Source organism: Brassica napus, chromosome C7 (assembly GCF_020379485.1).
Source record: "Brassica napus cultivar Da-Ae chromosome C7, Da-Ae, whole genome shotgun sequence".
NCBI classification, from domain to species: domain Eukaryota; kingdom Viridiplantae; phylum Streptophyta; class Magnoliopsida; order Brassicales; family Brassicaceae; genus Brassica; species Brassica napus.
In genome coordinates, this window is record NC_063450.1 from 8,691,425 (window position 1) to 8,708,946 (window position 17,522).

A 17,522-nucleotide genomic window follows, 5' to 3' on the forward strand; every position below is an offset into this window, starting at 1 on the left:
GATGGATTGCGATGTAACAGATGGATCGCATCCAATGATTTATTTCAAGATAAAAGGCGTTTACTCACAAAAGTTGAGAGCCATATGAAAGATCTTACAAGACCAAGAAAGATGTGGAGAAAAGCTAGCAAGTCAGCCTATCCTACAAATGCGTTAGGAAATATCGTGTTATCTCTATTAAAAGTTTTTCTTAACAACGTGTTTGTTGTAATTTATGTTCCATGTGATTTGTTACATTGATTTGAAATCAATAAAGCGAAGATGTTTATAAAAAAAAAAAAAGGAAAGTGACGGTTTAAAAAAAAAAGAAAAGGAAAGTAACATCTAAATTTATTGGCTCAAGTCATATTGAAGTGGCCCATTTACAGCCCATCAAATTTATCGTCGGGCGAATCTCTGGTGTTCTTATCATAAAGCGAAGTAACTCGGAAGTTCCTCCTTAAGATCGTCTCTTCGCAGGTTGGTTTCTCGACGCGATTTCAATTGTGTTTTCTAGGGTTTTCGTCGTTTAGGTTTTCGACAAGATCTTAGGCGTAAGGTTTGGTTTCTCTTACATAGAATCTAGAGATATATGGCCTGTGGCTCTTTCCCCTAATCTTTTAGGGTTTTAAATTGGTTAGCTTCATCTTGATGTGGGTTTTGCATCAATTTAGGAGTTTTTAATCGAACACAGTTTGGATCTTGTCGGCATCAACTTAGTGTCTTGTCATTAGGTGCCTCCATGTTTATGCTTAATCTCGGATCTGTCTCTTTGGTTCAGATTCGCGGGCAGTGAGATATGGATGGTGAGAGAAGAGTTCATCCGGACTGTATAAACGCCTCGAATCCTTACCACGAGTGTGTGGAGTACTGTTTTAAGAAAATAGCTGAAGCAAAGGCCAAACTAGAGAAGCTAGGTACTGTTTTTTAATTCTCTCTCTCCCTCTTGATGTATCTATTAGTTCTATGGTTTTGATAGCTATTTGCTAGGATATTCAAGTTTTTGTTGATGCTATCATCTGTTTTGATGCTATCATCTGTTTTGATGCGTCTCCTGTAATTGTTTATGGTCTATAACTCCAATTTGTGTACCTGTAGCTGGTTGAGGTTTAGATTGATGTGAGTATATTTGTACATTACGCATCTGCTGATGCTATAACATGCAGACTTATGTTTTGATTCTGTGATTCACTCTTTGCAGACATGTATGTTTTGATTGTGTTGTTCTGTCTAATGAAGTAAGCATGTAAAGTTGTCATAACTGAGACTTATGCTCCTTTTTCATTTGTTAAAAGGATTAGTTGAAGCTGTCAGTGGGCAGTCAAGGGAGTCACTTGCTGATAAAAGAATAGAGGAAGAGAGTTCCGAGGAAGAAGAAGAAGATGAGGAGGATAACCAAGAACCTGAAGTAGACGTGAATCAACTTACAGGGAGGAAGAAGAAGTTGTTTGAGCTGAGACTTAAGATGGTAACTCTTTTTTTTTTTTTTTTTTTTTTTTTATAGTCATTAGCTTTAACTCTTTAACTTGTCTGTAAGATCATTTTATATATGTCTCCGCTTTTGGTTTTCAGAATGAAGCAAGAAAGTTCAATCAAACAGATGTCGGGTCTGAAAAGAAGAAGATGGAAGCACCAACTGAGCCAAAAGGAATCTCGAAACAGAAATGGGTGGAGGCGAGGCAGAAAAAGATTGGGAAGATTCTCGATGCTAATGGTTTAGATATGTCAAAGGCTTACATGCTCGATACTCAAGAAGCAGCAGAAACCAAATACAAAAAGTGGGAAAAGGAACCCACACCTTCCGGTTGGGATGGTACGTGCAGTTCTCACTGAATTGTGATTTCGTTTTGTTCACACCAATGCTGGTGTTCTAACTGCTGTGTTTGTCTTCAGTCTTCAACCAGAAGACGTTATACAACGCATACAAGAAACGAACAAAGAACATTCAGGTTGACATAGAGGAGTACAACAGAATGAGAGCAGCTGATCCAGAGTTTTACCGCGAGGCCTCTAGCTTGCAATACGGCAAGGTTAGTTGATATAAATCGTTTTGGTCATTTTAGAGATTCAAGTCTTGAGCAAAGAATCATTAGCTCAATCCTTTGCTTATCTTTTGCAGGCACCAAAAATTTCAAAAGATAAGATAGATAAGATGGCGAAGGAGCTCCATGACAGAGAGGAGAAACGACAGGAGTTTAGCAGGAGAAGAAAGTTCAGGGAAGAAAAGGATATCGATTCAATCAACGACAGAAACGAACATTTCAACAAGAAGATCGAGCGTGCGTTTGGGAAGTACACGCTGGAGATCAAAAACAACTTGGAACGAGGAACTGCTTTACCTGACTAAGTTACTTGAGATCACATGTGTGAAACAAGGGAATGTATTATCTGGTCGAATTATATGCTTTTGTCTGCTTATTGTCTTTAATAACTTGTAGAATGCGCCATCAAATTCTCTCGTTAGAGGGAAAAACGGTAAGACGGATTTTGTTTTACTCTTTGCCAGTTCTCTTTTATACCTTCTCGAAAATTGAATGCTAACAACTGGCAAAAATCTTAAATGTTAGTAATTAAATTGATTTTGAAGTCTTGTTAGTTTAACAACTTTCCTCAAACAAACCTTTGGGGTCACTAAATTCATTTTTAATGGATTAATTTTTATTGTTCCCAGTATTTGTCCTATGGTGTTTTCAGCAACAAAAAAATGCAACGAACAAATTAAAACAAAATATTGTTCATTTGTATCGAGTTTATATATTTTTCCAGCAAATTCTTATAATATAAGTTGTATTGGTCGATATACTTTTATCACCAACATGTTTTCTTGAATATAATTTAACCCCCAAAAAATACGAATGAGAAAAATAAGAATTACTAAACTTTTAATTTAGAAGAATAGAAGCGCAATGCGGGTTGGCTGGAACAATAAAACGGCAAAGCGTCGGACATTTGGACACACAAACAGCATAGCTTGTCCCTCCTCTTTTTATTTTTGGCGGGAAGGCACATCACTCCTTTTTTTTTTGATACTCAACAGTATTATTTTCAGGAAAAAATAATTATTATTATTATTATGAAGTATAATTATAATTATATAATTAGTATGCATAGTATATGAATAGATGAGACAGATAAATTTATAAAATGTCCTAAAAGTTAACTCAATACGTGTGAATTTTTTATAATTGAAAAGTTTAACTAAATTCGTAATTTTATAATTTTTTATCATAACTAAATATAAATTTTCATTTTTTATATAAACATACAACTTATTATAATTAGTATGACAAACAATACACTTTCAGATTAAAGAAAACCATAGTCAAGAAAACCAGCATGTTTCTTGAATATAATTTAACACCCCACCCCCCCCCCCCAAAAAAAAAAAATTAAGAATTACTAGATGACTTAATTAAGATATAGAAAGGGAAATGTGTGCTGGCTTGGAACAACAAAAATGGCAGAGCGTTGGATATTGGGAAACACCAGTAGCATATCATGTCACTCCATAAACAAACCTTTGGAGGTCACCAATTTCGTTTTTAATAGATTTAGAAAGTTTCTAGATACCACAATAGTTGTGGAATAGACAAATGATAAAAACAATAAACCACAATATTGTTTGACTAAAACAACTTTTGACTATTTAGATATTTCAAAATATAAATATTCGGTTAACAAATTACATTTTTAGATATTTATTTATTTCAAAACTAAATATAATTAGTATTTTAGATTATCTAAATTGTATTTCTCGTATTCGGATACTTATCCGGGTCTCAATTCTGTTTTGGTATGATTTTTGTTTTTCATGTATAAAGAAACATGAACGTTTAAAAATAGTTGGACTTTTTGTTTAGTATTTTTTAATTAAGTTTAGTTAAACCTCAGGTGTAGATCGTTTATCCTTTGAATAAAAAGGGAAAGAGCAATTACTTAAATTTTTACAATTATCAGCTAACAAACGATATGATATTTATTTCATACGTTTTTTTTTTCAATTTAGCAAGCAAGACCATTGATGAAACTAGGAATCTATTAGGTATTCAAGTGATTTTCTTTTTCTTTATTTTATTTGTTCAGAAATATCGTTTTATATAACAATAGAACACATTAAAAAATAAACAATAAAAATAAAAAATTATGCAACTATTTCATATTGTTTTAACAATGTTGGCTTAGACAAAAAAGAAAATCATAATAGCTATTTCCATATAATTGAAAGAGTTCAAAATATTGAATTACTTAGTAGATTCAGATTCAACTAATAAACTGAAATAACTTGAGAAGAGAAACAAGTCCATAACCCAATTGCCTATAAAACATGAATTCTTAAAGACATATACGAGTTTGTTTGAAGATTCAAAATATTGTAATAAAGCTCATTGCTATCTTTATTGCTTTGGTTGATTGAATTCAATACTTTTATCTCAAAGGGCAAGTCTTCATATTTTTAAATGTTTTTCATATGTTTGAAGATCACAGAGTCTCTATGTAGCAAAAATTATCATGTGTGATGTGGTGTTAAGATAAAATTGAAGACTTTACAATGAAATGCAAGAATAGTACAATATTGAAAGATAAAGTTTTTTAGTCAATGCATTTTATATGCGCTGGAGACAATCACAAATGTCCATAGTGTTGATGAACATCACCAAAAATTTAGATGGTTGTATGAGGCACAATAATGTGACTTGTACATCTAAGTTAGTTTAATATCTCGAGCATAAAAATGTATCTATAGTCTTGTAGATAGGTTCATGGTTTCCAAGAAGGAAACACATAATAGGAAAGTAACAAACCTCTAGAAGCTTGAGAGTCCATCTCCACCGCTTGTGCCACCGTCATCACTAGGCCTGGGCGTTCGGGTACCGGTTCAGGTTCGGGTCGGATTTTTCGAGTTTAGGCTCAAAGGTCCCATTCTAAAATTTATTTAAAATGTGCCAGTTTCGGATAATATCACTTCGGGTTTGGCTAAATATTTTATTGCATTGTAAAACCCATAAAGTAATCAAATATCAATCGGTTTCGGGTTTTTTTGGTTCGGTTCGGGTTATACTGAAGTAAAATTCAAATTTATGAAATAAAATATATGAAACATTATACTTAAACTGAAATGAAAATCTCAATAAAATAGCAAAACAACACTCCATAGTTTAATAAATCCGAAAACAACAATTCATAGTTCAATAAAACCGAAAACAAGATTCCTTAGTTCAATCCCAAATGAAAAAAACAACATCCATCGTTCAAAGTTCAAACACACCAGAGACTGCAAGTTTCATAACAACATAAAAACACCAAAGTTTAAGAACATATCATAGATTAAAGCTTCTTGTGAGAGCACGACCACAACCAAGTGAGCATTTGACCATCTTCTACTCCTGCGAAACAAAATGACATGAACTCGAGCCATAGACCAAGAGCATAATCGATTGCTACGACAAGAACATAAAGCAAAGACTAGAGGTTTTACCTTACACTTATGGCTGACCAACTGAACCAGTTAATTTTGATGCAAAGACAAAAGCAAGTAAGTAACAGATCATATAAAGAAACATATTTATGAAACGAAAATAAATAAACATATCTCTCTCAATCTTTTCTTGCTCTTCAATAACCACAAGGATTTGTGCATTAGTAAGCACTCTTGAATCACACTGAATGTCTTGTTTTAGCCGTTGCTCGGTACACATCAATACCTTGATCATGAAGTGAGTAAGACAGCTTCGAGATGGCTCAATGATCCTTCCACCTGTACTGAAAGCACTCTCGGATGCTACAGAGGAGACTTGCATGGCCAAGACATCTTTTGCCATCAGGGAAAGAATTGGGACCTTTGTACAGTTTCTCTTCCAATATGATAGAACATCATACTCTACACCAACCATCAAGTCTGGATTCTCAACATCTTCTTTCAAATAAATTTCAAGCTTATCTCGCTTGCCTTTCACTCCTTCATGCAACTTCTGCTTATACCTTCGGTCAATCCTCTTATAACCGAAACCATCTTCAACCAAATCCATACTAAGCGATGACAGATTGAGCCTTGGGTTTTTAGAGTGATCAGATTGCTCTTCTTGACTCTTCTCATATCTGTCACTGTACTCCTTGAACATTCTGCACAACACACTGATCACAGAATCATGCATTTCTTTACCTTCCAAGCTGTCCTGCCCATAAAGCTCTTCAAAACACATGTTTGCGAGATCCATCTTCTTCGTGGGATCAAAAACAGTTTCCACAATCAACATCTTATTGATGTTCTTCAACCCATCCCAATATTTGTCGAATTTCTGATACATCTCCTCTGCCTTTACTTTTAGCTGATGATATCGGCTCTTCATCAAATCCATAAGGTTAGCCGCTATGGTTACAATTTCCCCGTAGCACTTGTAAGCATTGAGAGAGGTTGAGGCAGAAACAACTAGAGTTGAGTTGTAGAAGATGACTAAGAACCGGCTTAACCTTTCAATTGCTTTCCAATCAGTGAACTAAGGAGGACCTTCCATCTCCATAAAGTAATAGTTGTACAGCTTATCCTCTTGCTCTATTTTGTCAGAAGCAACTCTAAACTTCATAGTTGTGATTAACATCAGATAAGTGGAGTTCCACCTAGTACTCACATCCAACGGCAAGCTTCCCCTAGTCAGTTTACCAGCGTCTACTTTCTGCTTGTTATGATAGCCTGTTACCTGAAGCTCGAACGTAGACCACAGCATTACGGACAGCATTGACACTCTAATCTGCATCATCCATTCCATCCTTCACGATGAGGTTGATGATATGTGCACTACATCTCAAATGCATCATCTCACCATCTAAAACTAATGTTTCTTCGAACACCAGTGAGAATTCACTTTTAAATTTTTGCAATGCAGATGAATTGGGCGTTCCATTGCCGACTGTCACACAGAATACCTTCTGTATACCCCAGTCAGCTAAGCAATCTAACAAAACCTTCAAAATTGTATCTCCTTTGTGATCAGTGACGTGTTTGAACCCAATGATAAGTTTCTTCAATCGCCAACACGGATCACTGTAATGGGCAGTCACAACCATGTAGCTAGCACCTGAGATCAAAAATAAAAACACATAAGAAAGGAAACTACTTGCTTACGGATCAAACTAAACACATAAGATAAGGAAAAAAATTGCTTACGAGTTACTTGAGCCACCCAAATGTTAGTGAAACCCTTTGCTTATTTTCTTTAAACCACTTCTTCATAACATCTTTCCTCTGCAGATACATCTTAACAATGTCTCTTGTTGAAGTCCTTCTTGAAACTGGTTTGCCTAGTTCCATCTACAGTTACAAAATTCAAAGTTAGATACAAAACTTAAATATAGAATTAACTAATATATAACTGACCTTGTCACATAAGTGTTTCCAACCAACACCTTCAATGAAACTCAATGGTAGCTCTGCTATCACCATCATCTCATTTGTTGCTTCTCTGAATGTAGATTCACTTATCTTTCTAGACTTCAGTTTTCCTTCTTCAGTGATGCCAGGCTGAGTAAAGCTTTGACCCTATGAAAACAACCTGAAGTGTTTGCATATGGTAAGATGCTTCATCAAGTTGAATGTGCCCGATCTTGTAGCACAGGAAAATGTCTTGTTGCAGTAGTGACATATACATTTGTCACGATTCTTCTTTGTTCTTGTGAAATGTCCCCAAATCTTAGACCTTGGAGGAAGATACCTAGGCGCTTTTTGTGTCTGGAACGTTGCTCCACTAGCTTCAGGTGATTCTTTACGTTTGCCTCTACTGTTCGGAGTCAGATACTCTTGTTCTTCATCGCCTTCGAAGTCGTTGTTATTGTCAGAAACAACGTTTGGCGTTGAAGATGAATCCATCTGAAATAAAAATGAAGAGTAACAAGTTACATTCAAGCGCAAAAATACTAACAAAGATTCATATTCATAACAAAGTATTACAATCATCACATAAGACAAACATTCAATCTCATGTATAGTTCATCAGAATTCAAACCCAAACATTCAATCTCATTCATAATTCATCTAAATAAATCCGGCTGTGGGAACCAAAATTCGCACTGTCGATTTCCGTTTAAATAAGGAAAGTAGGAGAACCCTAATTTCCCAGAGGTCCCGGATATCTGCTAAAACCATACGCTAAGCAATAAGAACACGAGGTAACAACGATAAAGTATATGAAATCGTAAAAAGAGAGCAAAATGAGTTTTATTCCGAATTCGCGTATGAACGTTACAACAAGGTAGAAGCCTCGGCTATGAGAGCTGTCGGCGAGATTCCTAGTTCTAACAACCTAAGACTGCAAAACCTAGTTGAGTCGCAGCTCGAAATAACAAAAAACGGAAAGTTGCCTAATTCCTCTAAGTGATAAGTTTGCTCTGAAAAAGTTCCCCCCATCATACCTCTCGCCTAGGACTCCTTATATACTGGCTCTTAGGTCGGTTTACCCTTTTCTTCTTCTGCCCTTAAGCAGTCATAGCATAAAAATGGAGATATTCCATTTTTTCCGTTCTTCGTAATTATCTTCAAAATTTCGTATTTATCCGCGGAAACTTGACATTTATCTTTCCTTGCGAACCAAGCGTAAACCGTCATGTGGCTTACGGGCTGCTGGTTAAGAAATCGTAAGTTGGGCCTCGAGTCATGTCTTAGGTCCCTTTGGGCCGTCTTCTGACTCGAAGCGTTTATTACGGCTTCTTTCGATAAAGAACGAACTTTCCACGGTTTTTACCGTAAAGTTTGATCGATGACTTAGAATGGCGGGAAACATGAAATGGGTTCGCTACGGTCTTCGGGAGATAGCATCGAAGGATAGACGAGAATGCATGGACTAATGTCGTATTGACGTTTCGGAAGAGCTCGGTCGCTACGTAGTGACCGAGCGGAACGGACGCTCGATCGCTACATAGCGACCGAGCTTGGCTCGAGCTCGATCGCTACGTAGCGACCGAGCTTGGCTCGAGCTCGGTCGCTACGTAACGACCAAGCGGAACGGACGCTCGGTTGCTACGTAGCGACCGAGCTTGGCTCGAGCTCGGTGGCTACAAAGTGACCGAGCGGAACGGACGCTCGGTCGCTATGTAGCGACCGAGCGGAATGGACGCTCCATCGCTACGTAGCGACCGAGCTTGGCTCGAGCTCGGTCGCTATGTAGTGACCGAGCAGAACGGACGCTCGGTCGCTACGTGGCAACCGAGCTTGGCTCGAGCTCGGTCGCTACGTAGTGACCGAACGGGACGTGCGCTCGATCGCTTTGTTGCGACCTTGCGACCTTTTTCGGGCTTTTCTCCGATTTTTCGTGAATGTGTTTTCTCCGCAAGATTCTTCGTAAAAATAAATCTTTTTCGAAGATTTGTTTTTCGTAAAAATGTTCATGCCGATTTTTACGGACTTTCAGACATTGATTCCGTTATGACCGATTTCGACCCCAACAGTTAGCCCCCCAGCTCGTTAGAACCATGAGCTTATAGCGTGAGGTTCTAGCGAGTAGCTTGGCAAGTTAGGCAAGTTAGGTGAGTTAGGCGGAATTAATGGTCGAAAAAGTCCGTGGTAAGTTGTCTTCTCGTTCTAGAACGCGATAAGATTTGGGCTGCGCCTTATGACGGCTGCCTACGTACCCTTGTTGAAGGGATCAAGCTTTTCGTAGTTCGTCGTGGAGTTAAGGTTCTTATGACTTGTTTTCCAGCGAGACCTTTACGGTCTAGTTTTTATGTAGAGGTTATCAGGCGTGTTGCTGCCGATGGCATTTTATATGGGTGTAGAAGGAAGACTACGAGTTGTTATCTCGTAATTTAACTCTGTGTGAACTGCTATATCTGTGATCTGTTTCGAGAGTTTTCCGCAGTGTGTAAACTTGCGGGATTTCTGAAGACGCTCGAATATTGGCAAAGTGACAAATTTTGGGATCTCGTATCAAGGTTTTTGATACTATGTCTAGAGATGTTAGAGACCAGTGCGCTGGGTTTAGGGCAAGACCTAGGTTTACTCCTGGTTTTAGAGGGTGCGATGACTAATTCGACTTACGTATCCCGTTTCAGTTTCATCCTGATTCCATAACGATTTAAAGTCCGCGATAGGTTCTCGGCTTATACGACTTGTATGGTTGGAACCGAGCATCTCTCCAAGGACAATTTTTAAGCCTCCTGAAAGTGCTGGCCAAAAATTTTGGGTTTCTTTTATAGCGCTATTATCCTTGTGTCGGATGTACGAGAGTCCTCTCCACGAGATGGCTAAGTCTCTTTAGGACGTTAAGAGTTTGTTGTGATCAGCAACAAACTTAATGGTAAAAAATACCGTTTCGAGTCTTCGCGAAGGATATGTTTTGAGAAGATGTTAGTGCGTACGACTGTTTGGTCTTCCAAGAAAGTGTTTTTATCGAGGAAAGAAATTTCGCCAAAGAACGAATCTTCAGGCGTCTGCGACGTCTCGCGAGGCTGAAGATTTGTTATTCTTTCGTATGCCGCGTTTCGTGCTTGAAATGTTCGCGGACTTGAAGATGTTTCGCGATGTTGCAAGGGTTTAGTCTTAGCCCTGCGTTTGAGAAACGTTATTGTTTGACTACGGATGTTCGCAGCCAAAATTGTTGTTCATGTTTGGATGCTAATAATTTGATTTGCGATCGAGGAATTAGGACTGACGTGTCGCGTAAATTTGTCCATGGGAAGAAGCGTTTTCCTTCATAGTGCTTTGTGAAGTGTTGGCCTTCCGAGATCTATTTCGTGTATTTTTGAGGATGTTTCGTATAGCTCTAGAAGCTTTGTTACGAATTTTTCCTTACATGCCGCGTATTATGGGTAAAACGTTGCGGGCTTAAAGTGAATTGTGGAGCGTATTATCATATGACTTCCGTCTGTGGGCTATACAATAATTATTCTCTTAATAGTCACACGACGTTTTTAGACAAATCGTAGATTGTCGTTTAGCCGTTAAGTGATGGAGCGATTGTTTCTCAAATAGTTTGGCTTGGTGTGAGGGATGTGTTCACTCAGATAGCCAAGGATGTTGTAGGTCAAGGATTAGACCATGGTACTTTAACATTTAAGGTCATGTTAGTTTACGATCGTCCTTAAAGGGGATGGCAAATATTGGTTTGGACCTTTAGTGGAAGGCGTAATTGACCGAGGGCCAAAGAGCGCTTGTCGAGATTGATAGACCAAGTTTGCCGGGGTTATCCATGCTAATATGGCCGAAAGTCGCAGAAAACGATTCTCCGCTCTAGGTTTCAGTTATACGACGAATATTTCGTATAATGTGACCTATAGTCTTATGAAAATCGAGTTTTTTTTTTTTTTTTTGTCTGAGGAAGACGAAACCCAAGAGGTTTGCTAAATAACCAGTGTGGAATCAGCGGCAGGATGACTGCCTTCTCGGATGTGACCGAGGGAAAAGAAAGGCAGAAGCCAGCGAGCCGCAGGGCTAAAAAATGAGATCTATTAGATCGTAATGCGAAGAGATAAAAGTTAGGTTGATCATCGAAAATCAGATTTACAGGTTTGCGTTTGCTATACAAAACATACTTCTTTATAAAGCCTGTTATGTTAACTTTAGAAAGTTTCTTCGTAAGACTTGGTCTGATTGTACGAAGGATTTTTCGCGTAAGTAATGGGGACCGGTTTTACGAAGTTTCTAAATCGGTGATATGTATACATATGTCAAAGTAGCGTTGTTTCTGCGGGTTTTACGAGAAACGTATCTGCTGTGTTTTCGATCTTAGGTGAAAGCTGCTTGGAGTTACTCATGGAGTGTTACCGAAGCATATTTCATTATGATCTAGTCGCAGAACATTTTTCATAGGTTTTCTGAGAGGATTCTCATGATACATTCGTTTCTGGAACGAATTGGTCAACCAGAGGTGGGTCTAGCTAACCATCGGGAGGAAAGTGTTCCTTTTAATGTGCACGATGCTACATCTATTCTCGAGTTTTCTTCGTCGCAAATGTTTTCGACGCTTTTCCGTGACTCACTTAGTACAACAGAAACTGAAAGAAATGCTTTGGTGATTGAAGATTTCTCGTAAAAAAAATTTAAACGAAACTAGCTTTCTAAACCCGGAAAGGGCTTCAATACTTTGGCTAATCGTCGAGTTTCAGTTTGATATTGGTACATGTTTTCTGCACGCATGATTGCGACAAGAAATGATGTATAGTCTTTGAGATTTATGTTCATGATCGTCTGGATATGTTGCTTGCGTTTAGACGAATATTAGATTGTCGTTTGCCTAGTCTAGACGATTTGTTTTGACAAAATCGTTTTCTTGACGATTTGCAGAAGTTTTTGAAGTTTGGGAGTATACGAGTATAGTGTAAGTACCTACTCCCCCCTCTTTTTTTTTGTACGAAAGAAAACGGTTGAACCTATACTTTGAAGGGTTGTGTACGTTTCTTCTTCTGAGGTTTGGAATGATCGATAATTCGGGACGATTTAAAGACGACGCTTGGACTGTGATTTGGTTGTTTCCACATTGACGACTTGGAATATGTCGGTTCCAAGAAAATTGCCAGAAAAGAATCGGTTTTAAGACGACGTTCATGTCTCAAGTTTTTTCTCTCTTTAGGGAGCGAGCTTGATATGCGTGGCGATCGTTTCTCGATTTTCGGAGAGTTTAGATCGGTTTGCAAGATCTGGATGAACAGTTATGGAAAAATATATCGAGACAGGAAAAATCGCTTAAGACTTAGTTCGCTAGACTATCCACCTAGGTTTTTCGTTCCCTAAAGTTCTATGGCATCTCAAAGCCGTTTTTATTTCTTAGTCATTTCCTACGAAAATTCCAAGTCTGATTTCAAAAATTTCAAGTCGGAAATACCTTAGTTCTCTCGAAAATGCAGTTTTGTCTCTTCTCAGTTTTGCTTGCTCTTTTCCCCTTCCTCTTCTCGTGTATGTTCGCCATTTCCGATATTGGTGTTTATCCTTTGAAACTTGACATTTATCTTCAAAACTTGACTGTTATCTTCTCCTTAGATACGACGTCAATTTTTATAAAAAAGTTCAATGTAATCGTATAGTTGAGGCGGCTAAGGTGTTAAGTTAATCGTTGCCGTTTTATACGATTAATCTGAATCCATGCGAGAAAACAAGTCTTTGCGGTTATTTTTTATCGTAAATTTTCAATGGTAACTCCGATCAAGACGAAACAAGAGACGTTTCGATCGAGATTTGAAGGAGAACACAAAGATAGAGATAAGGGTGAGTAGGAGCAAGCAAAGGAGTTTAGACGAGTCTTACTTGTTTTCGTCGTAAAATCTCAACGGAAACTCCAATTGAGACGAAACGAAAAGCGTTTCGATGAGGATTCAAAAGAGAACCTAAAGGATGACTTTTCTGAGGCCTGACAGGTCACTATTTGGTGAGTGAAGGTCTGAAAGGTCGCTACGTAGCGAGTGGAAGCAAGCCAAGAAGAGTCCAACTTGTTTTCGTCGTAAAATCTCAACGGAAACTCTGATTGAGACGAAACGAAAATTGTTTCGATGAGGATTCAAAAGCGAACCCAAAGGAGGACCTTTCTGAGGCCTGACAGGTCGCTACGTAGCGAGTGGAAGCAAGCCAATAAGAGTCCTACTTGTTTTCGTCGTAAAATCTCAACGGAAACTCCGATTGAGACGAAACGAAAAGCGTTTCGATATGGATTCAAACGAGAACGCAAAGGAGGACCTTTCTGAGGCCTTACAGGTCGCTACGTAGTGAGTGGAGAGTTGACTTGAGCTCGGTCGTTACATAACGACCGAGCCGTGTGCGTGCTCGGCGCTACGTAGCGACTGAGCCGTGTTTGTGCTCGGTCGCTACGTAGCGACCGAGCTGTGTGAGTGCTCGGTCGCTACGTAGCGACAGAGCTGTGTGCGTGCTCGGTCGCTACGTAGCGACCGAGCTGTGTGCGTTCTCGGTCGCTACGTAGCGACCGAGCTGTGTGCGTGCTCGGTCGTTACGTAGTGACCGAGCTGTGTGCGTGCTCGGTTGCTACGTAGAGACCGAGCTGTGTGCGTGCTCGGTCACCACGTAGCAACCGAGCTGTGTGCGTGCTCGGTCGCTACGTAGCGACCGAGCCTTGTGCGTGCTCGGTCGCTACGTAGCGACCGAGCTTGGCTAGAGCTCGATCGCTACGTAGCGACCGAGCTGTGTAATCGATTTGCTGCACTTCCTTTTTCCGCGATTAACCTAGGGGTTTTCTGCGGTTTTTGGGAGAACAAGTTTTACCCTTCTGAAAGGTTTTCGGAAAACGTGTTTTGGTAAAACCCTTACGCATTGAAACTTCTTTAGCTCGGAAATGAGCCAAACTTACTGGATTTGATAAAATTTATCATTTTCCTTAGTGTTTAGACAGAGAAATTGCAAGCTTGTTTCGTAGCACTTCCAGTTGGCGAAAAGTCACGGCTAGGTTTTTTCGATTTTTTTTAGGCACTATGGCGTTTGCGTAAGCGTTGGCCATAGGCGTAGTGGCGGCTGGGGTTGTCTTACCAGCGTTGTTGCGAACTGCGATTTTGTCTTTCGTATTTTCAGACATTGTTTTGATCAAGCGTTTTGTGGTTGAGAGTTTGATTGATCTGTACCCCCCCCCCTCCTTCTAGCGCCAAACTGTGGGAACCGAAATTCGCACTGTCGATTTCCGTTTAAATAAGGAAAGTAGGAGAACTCTAATTTCCCAGAGGTCCCGGATATCTGCTAATACCACACGCTAAGCAATCAGAACACGAGGTAACAGCGATAAAGTATATGAAATCATAAAAAGAGAGCAAAAGGAGTTTTATTCCGAATTCGCGTATGAGCGTTACAAAAAGGTAGAAGCCTCGGCTATGAGAGCTATCGACGAGATTCCTTGTTCTAACAACCTAAGACTGCAAAACCTAGTTGAGTCGCAGCTCGAAATAACAAAAAATGGAAAGTTGCCTAATTGCTCTAAGTGATAAGTTTGCTCTGAAAAAGTTCCCCCCATCATGCCTCTCGCCTAGGACTCCTTATATACTGGCTCCTAGGTCGGTTTACGCTTTTCCTCTTCTGCCCTTAAGCAGTCATAGCATAAAAATGGAGATATTCTATTTTTCTGATCTTCCTAACTATCTTCAAAATTTCGCATTTATCCGCGGAAACTGGACATTTATCTTTCCTTGCGAACCAAGCGTAAACCGTCATGCGGCTTACGGGCTGTTGGTTAAGAAATCGTAAGTTGGGCCTCGAGTCATGTCTTAGGTCCCTTTGGGCCGTCTTCTGACTCGAAGCGTTTATTACGGCTTCTTTCGATAAAGAACGAACTTTCCGTGGTTTTTACCGTAAAGTTTGATCGATGACTTAGAATGGCGGGAAACATGAAATGGGTTCGCTACGGTCTTTGGGAGATAGCATCGAAGGGTAGACGAGAATGCATGGACTAAAGTCGTATCGACGTTTCGGAAGAGCTCGGTCGCTATGTAGCGACCGAGCGGAACGGTAGCGACCGAGCTTGGCTCGAGCTCGTAAGAAGTTAGAATTGATCGTATAAAACGGCAACAGTTAACAAAACACCTCGAACTACCTCCACTATACGAGAAAATTCGAACTTACTTCGGAATCGACGTCGTTTCGGAAGGGCTCTTTCGATAAATCGTAAAAACGCTTAAGTCGGGAAACGACCTGAAAGGGTCCAAAACACGGCTAGGAGCCCACTTACAATTTTATGCGAAATCGAGCCCAATCGTTATGACGGTTTATCTTCTATTCCACAAGAGAATATAAATGTCAACATTGGATGATAAATGTGACGTTTCCAAAGATAAACAGGAAGATCGAAGAAAAATGGAATATTTCCGCGAAGCGATAAACTCGACCGAGGGCAAAAAGGGAAATAGAAAGCTGCCTCTAGGAGGAGTATATAAGGATGTCGAGGCTGAAGATGCAGAGGGACGCAATTTTTCTACTCAGAGCAAAACTTAGCGATTAGAGCATTTAGGCAACTTTCCGTTTTTGTTATCGAGCTGCGACTCAACTAGGTTTTTTGCAGTCTTAGGTTGTTAGAACTAGGGATCTCGCCGACAGCTCTCGTGGCCAAGTGATACGCCCTAAATTAGGGAAAGGATCACTCAGCCGGTCTAAGGGGATATGAACTCGCCAAAAGGGAGAACTGATGGATTGAATGGTGACACAAGAGGGGCGGAAAGTCTCTTGATAGTACCAGACTTCAGTTGTTTCTAGATATGACGCACAAGTCCAACAAAATAAGGGTTTGTAAACGTTGCTTGATATGACGACAAGTCCAATGAAATAAAGAATGTTTACTTGGAGATAACCTCACCAAGAAACAAGAAGTGGTCTACAAAGAACAAAGGAGATAAACTCACAAAATAAAGGAGAGAATCGATTGTATTACTCAAATGATGGGACTACATATTTATAGTGTTTTTTAGTCACAGACTAATAAAGAAATTTGTAGAAAACAAGACATAGAAAATGAAAATCTTGACTAAGAATGATAAATGAGTCAAAGGCGCGGAATATGATGAAGGCCAGTCAAGATGATCCTTCGGCTACTGTCCAGGTTCATTCTGGTCGTGCTGGTACATGGTGGTAAGGATCTGGATGCACGCCAGACGATCCACACACCCGCCGGACGTTCCACTTGACCCGCCGGATGATCCACATGACCAAAATGTGTACTGGCGTGAGACAAGTCTTCAGACAACTTGAGACTCCTTCCTTAGTGATATATCTGAATGAGAAGTCCATCAAAAGGTCTAACACTGAAGCAAGAAAGTCAGTACAGCCTTCGGGACACGCGGTGCGCACCAAAAGGTCCATAAGGGAGAATCTGCGGCCATCTTTGGATTCTTCTCTTCCCAAGAGGATTCTGGCTCGACTATCAGTCTTATAATGTTAAATTTCTTGGGAAAGAAGTGATATGGGTCGATCAATTCGATCGCTAGGTCGTGGTTATAGTCTGAGCTTCGTTCCGGACATCTGTGGGTCGATACGGTGGACAGCACGTGCGGTACGGTCGGGTGATCGGATGGAACGGTACGGACGGTCTGATCAGCACGATCCGATGGGAAAACATGGTCGGTATGGATGGAATGATCAGATGGGATGACACGGGCAGTGTGTTCAGCACGATTTGATGGTAAAACCTCGGTTGGGTCGAGCTGGTTGACAAGATCGCCACCTTGGACCGTGTCCATGATCTGAGCTGGTCGATGCTCGATTCGGGGCACATCATTCCCATCCTCGTAAAAAGGATTTGACCTCAAATCCATTTTACCTGAATCAAAAGAAAATGAATCAGACAAAAGAATTTTAAAATCATGTAAAATTCAATGAAGAAAAATCTTGGACAGAAACTTCCTTGGAGTTTTGATCTTGTTTGTCTTAAATACTTCTAGTTCCATGTCCCTGATACATAAGACCTTTGTGTTTCTCATGTGCTTGCTCTCCTTGGAAATTGATCATAATTAACCTGTTCTTTCAAAACATCTATAGAAACCACATCAAATATGCAAAAGAAATAATTAAAGGGTTTCTCTATCCTCAATTCATCAAAAACAGGATCCAAGCTCTTAGGATAATCATCAAGCACGTGGATAAA

General features: G+C 39.7%; 1 protein-coding gene across 5 annotated transcripts; it reads left to right on the plus strand.

Moving 5' to 3' along the window:
* The first annotated feature begins 319 nt into the window (after positions 1-319).
* Positions 320-2,477, plus strand: LOC106394398 (pre-mRNA-splicing factor syf2). Of its 5 annotated transcripts, none has more exons than XM_048762559.1 (6): positions 320-459; positions 761-896; positions 1,281-1,447; positions 1,552-1,792; positions 1,873-2,009; positions 2,099-2,477. In XM_048762559.1, the coding sequence occupies exons 2-6, from the start codon at positions 779-781 to the stop codon at positions 2,324-2,326; spliced, it is 891 nt and encodes a 296-aa protein (XP_048618516.1). In that variant the 5' UTR covers positions 320-459; positions 761-778; the 3' UTR covers positions 2,327-2,477. The 5 variants fall into 5 exon arrangements, with proteins under 5 accessions (XP_048618516.1, XP_013690426.2, XP_048618515.1 ...); XM_013834972.3 differs by having other exon boundaries at positions 324-459; positions 1,275-1,447; XM_048762558.1 differs by having other exon boundaries at positions 401-538.
* The last annotated feature ends 15,045 nt before the right edge of the window (positions 2,478-17,522 follow it).

Coding starts and splice junctions, on each gene's coding strand:
- LOC106394398 (XM_013834972.3), top strand. CDS start 779: ATGGATGGTGAGAGAAGAGTTCATCCGGACTGTATAAACGCCTCGAAT. Junction 1,448..1,551: donor TTGAGCTGAGACTTAAGATG/GTAACTCTTTTT, acceptor TTTGGTTTTCAG/AATGAAGCAAGAAAGTTCAA. Junction 1,793..1,872: donor CACACCTTCCGGTTGGGATG/GTACGTGCAGTT, acceptor GTTTGTCTTCAG/TCTTCAACCAGAAGACGTTA.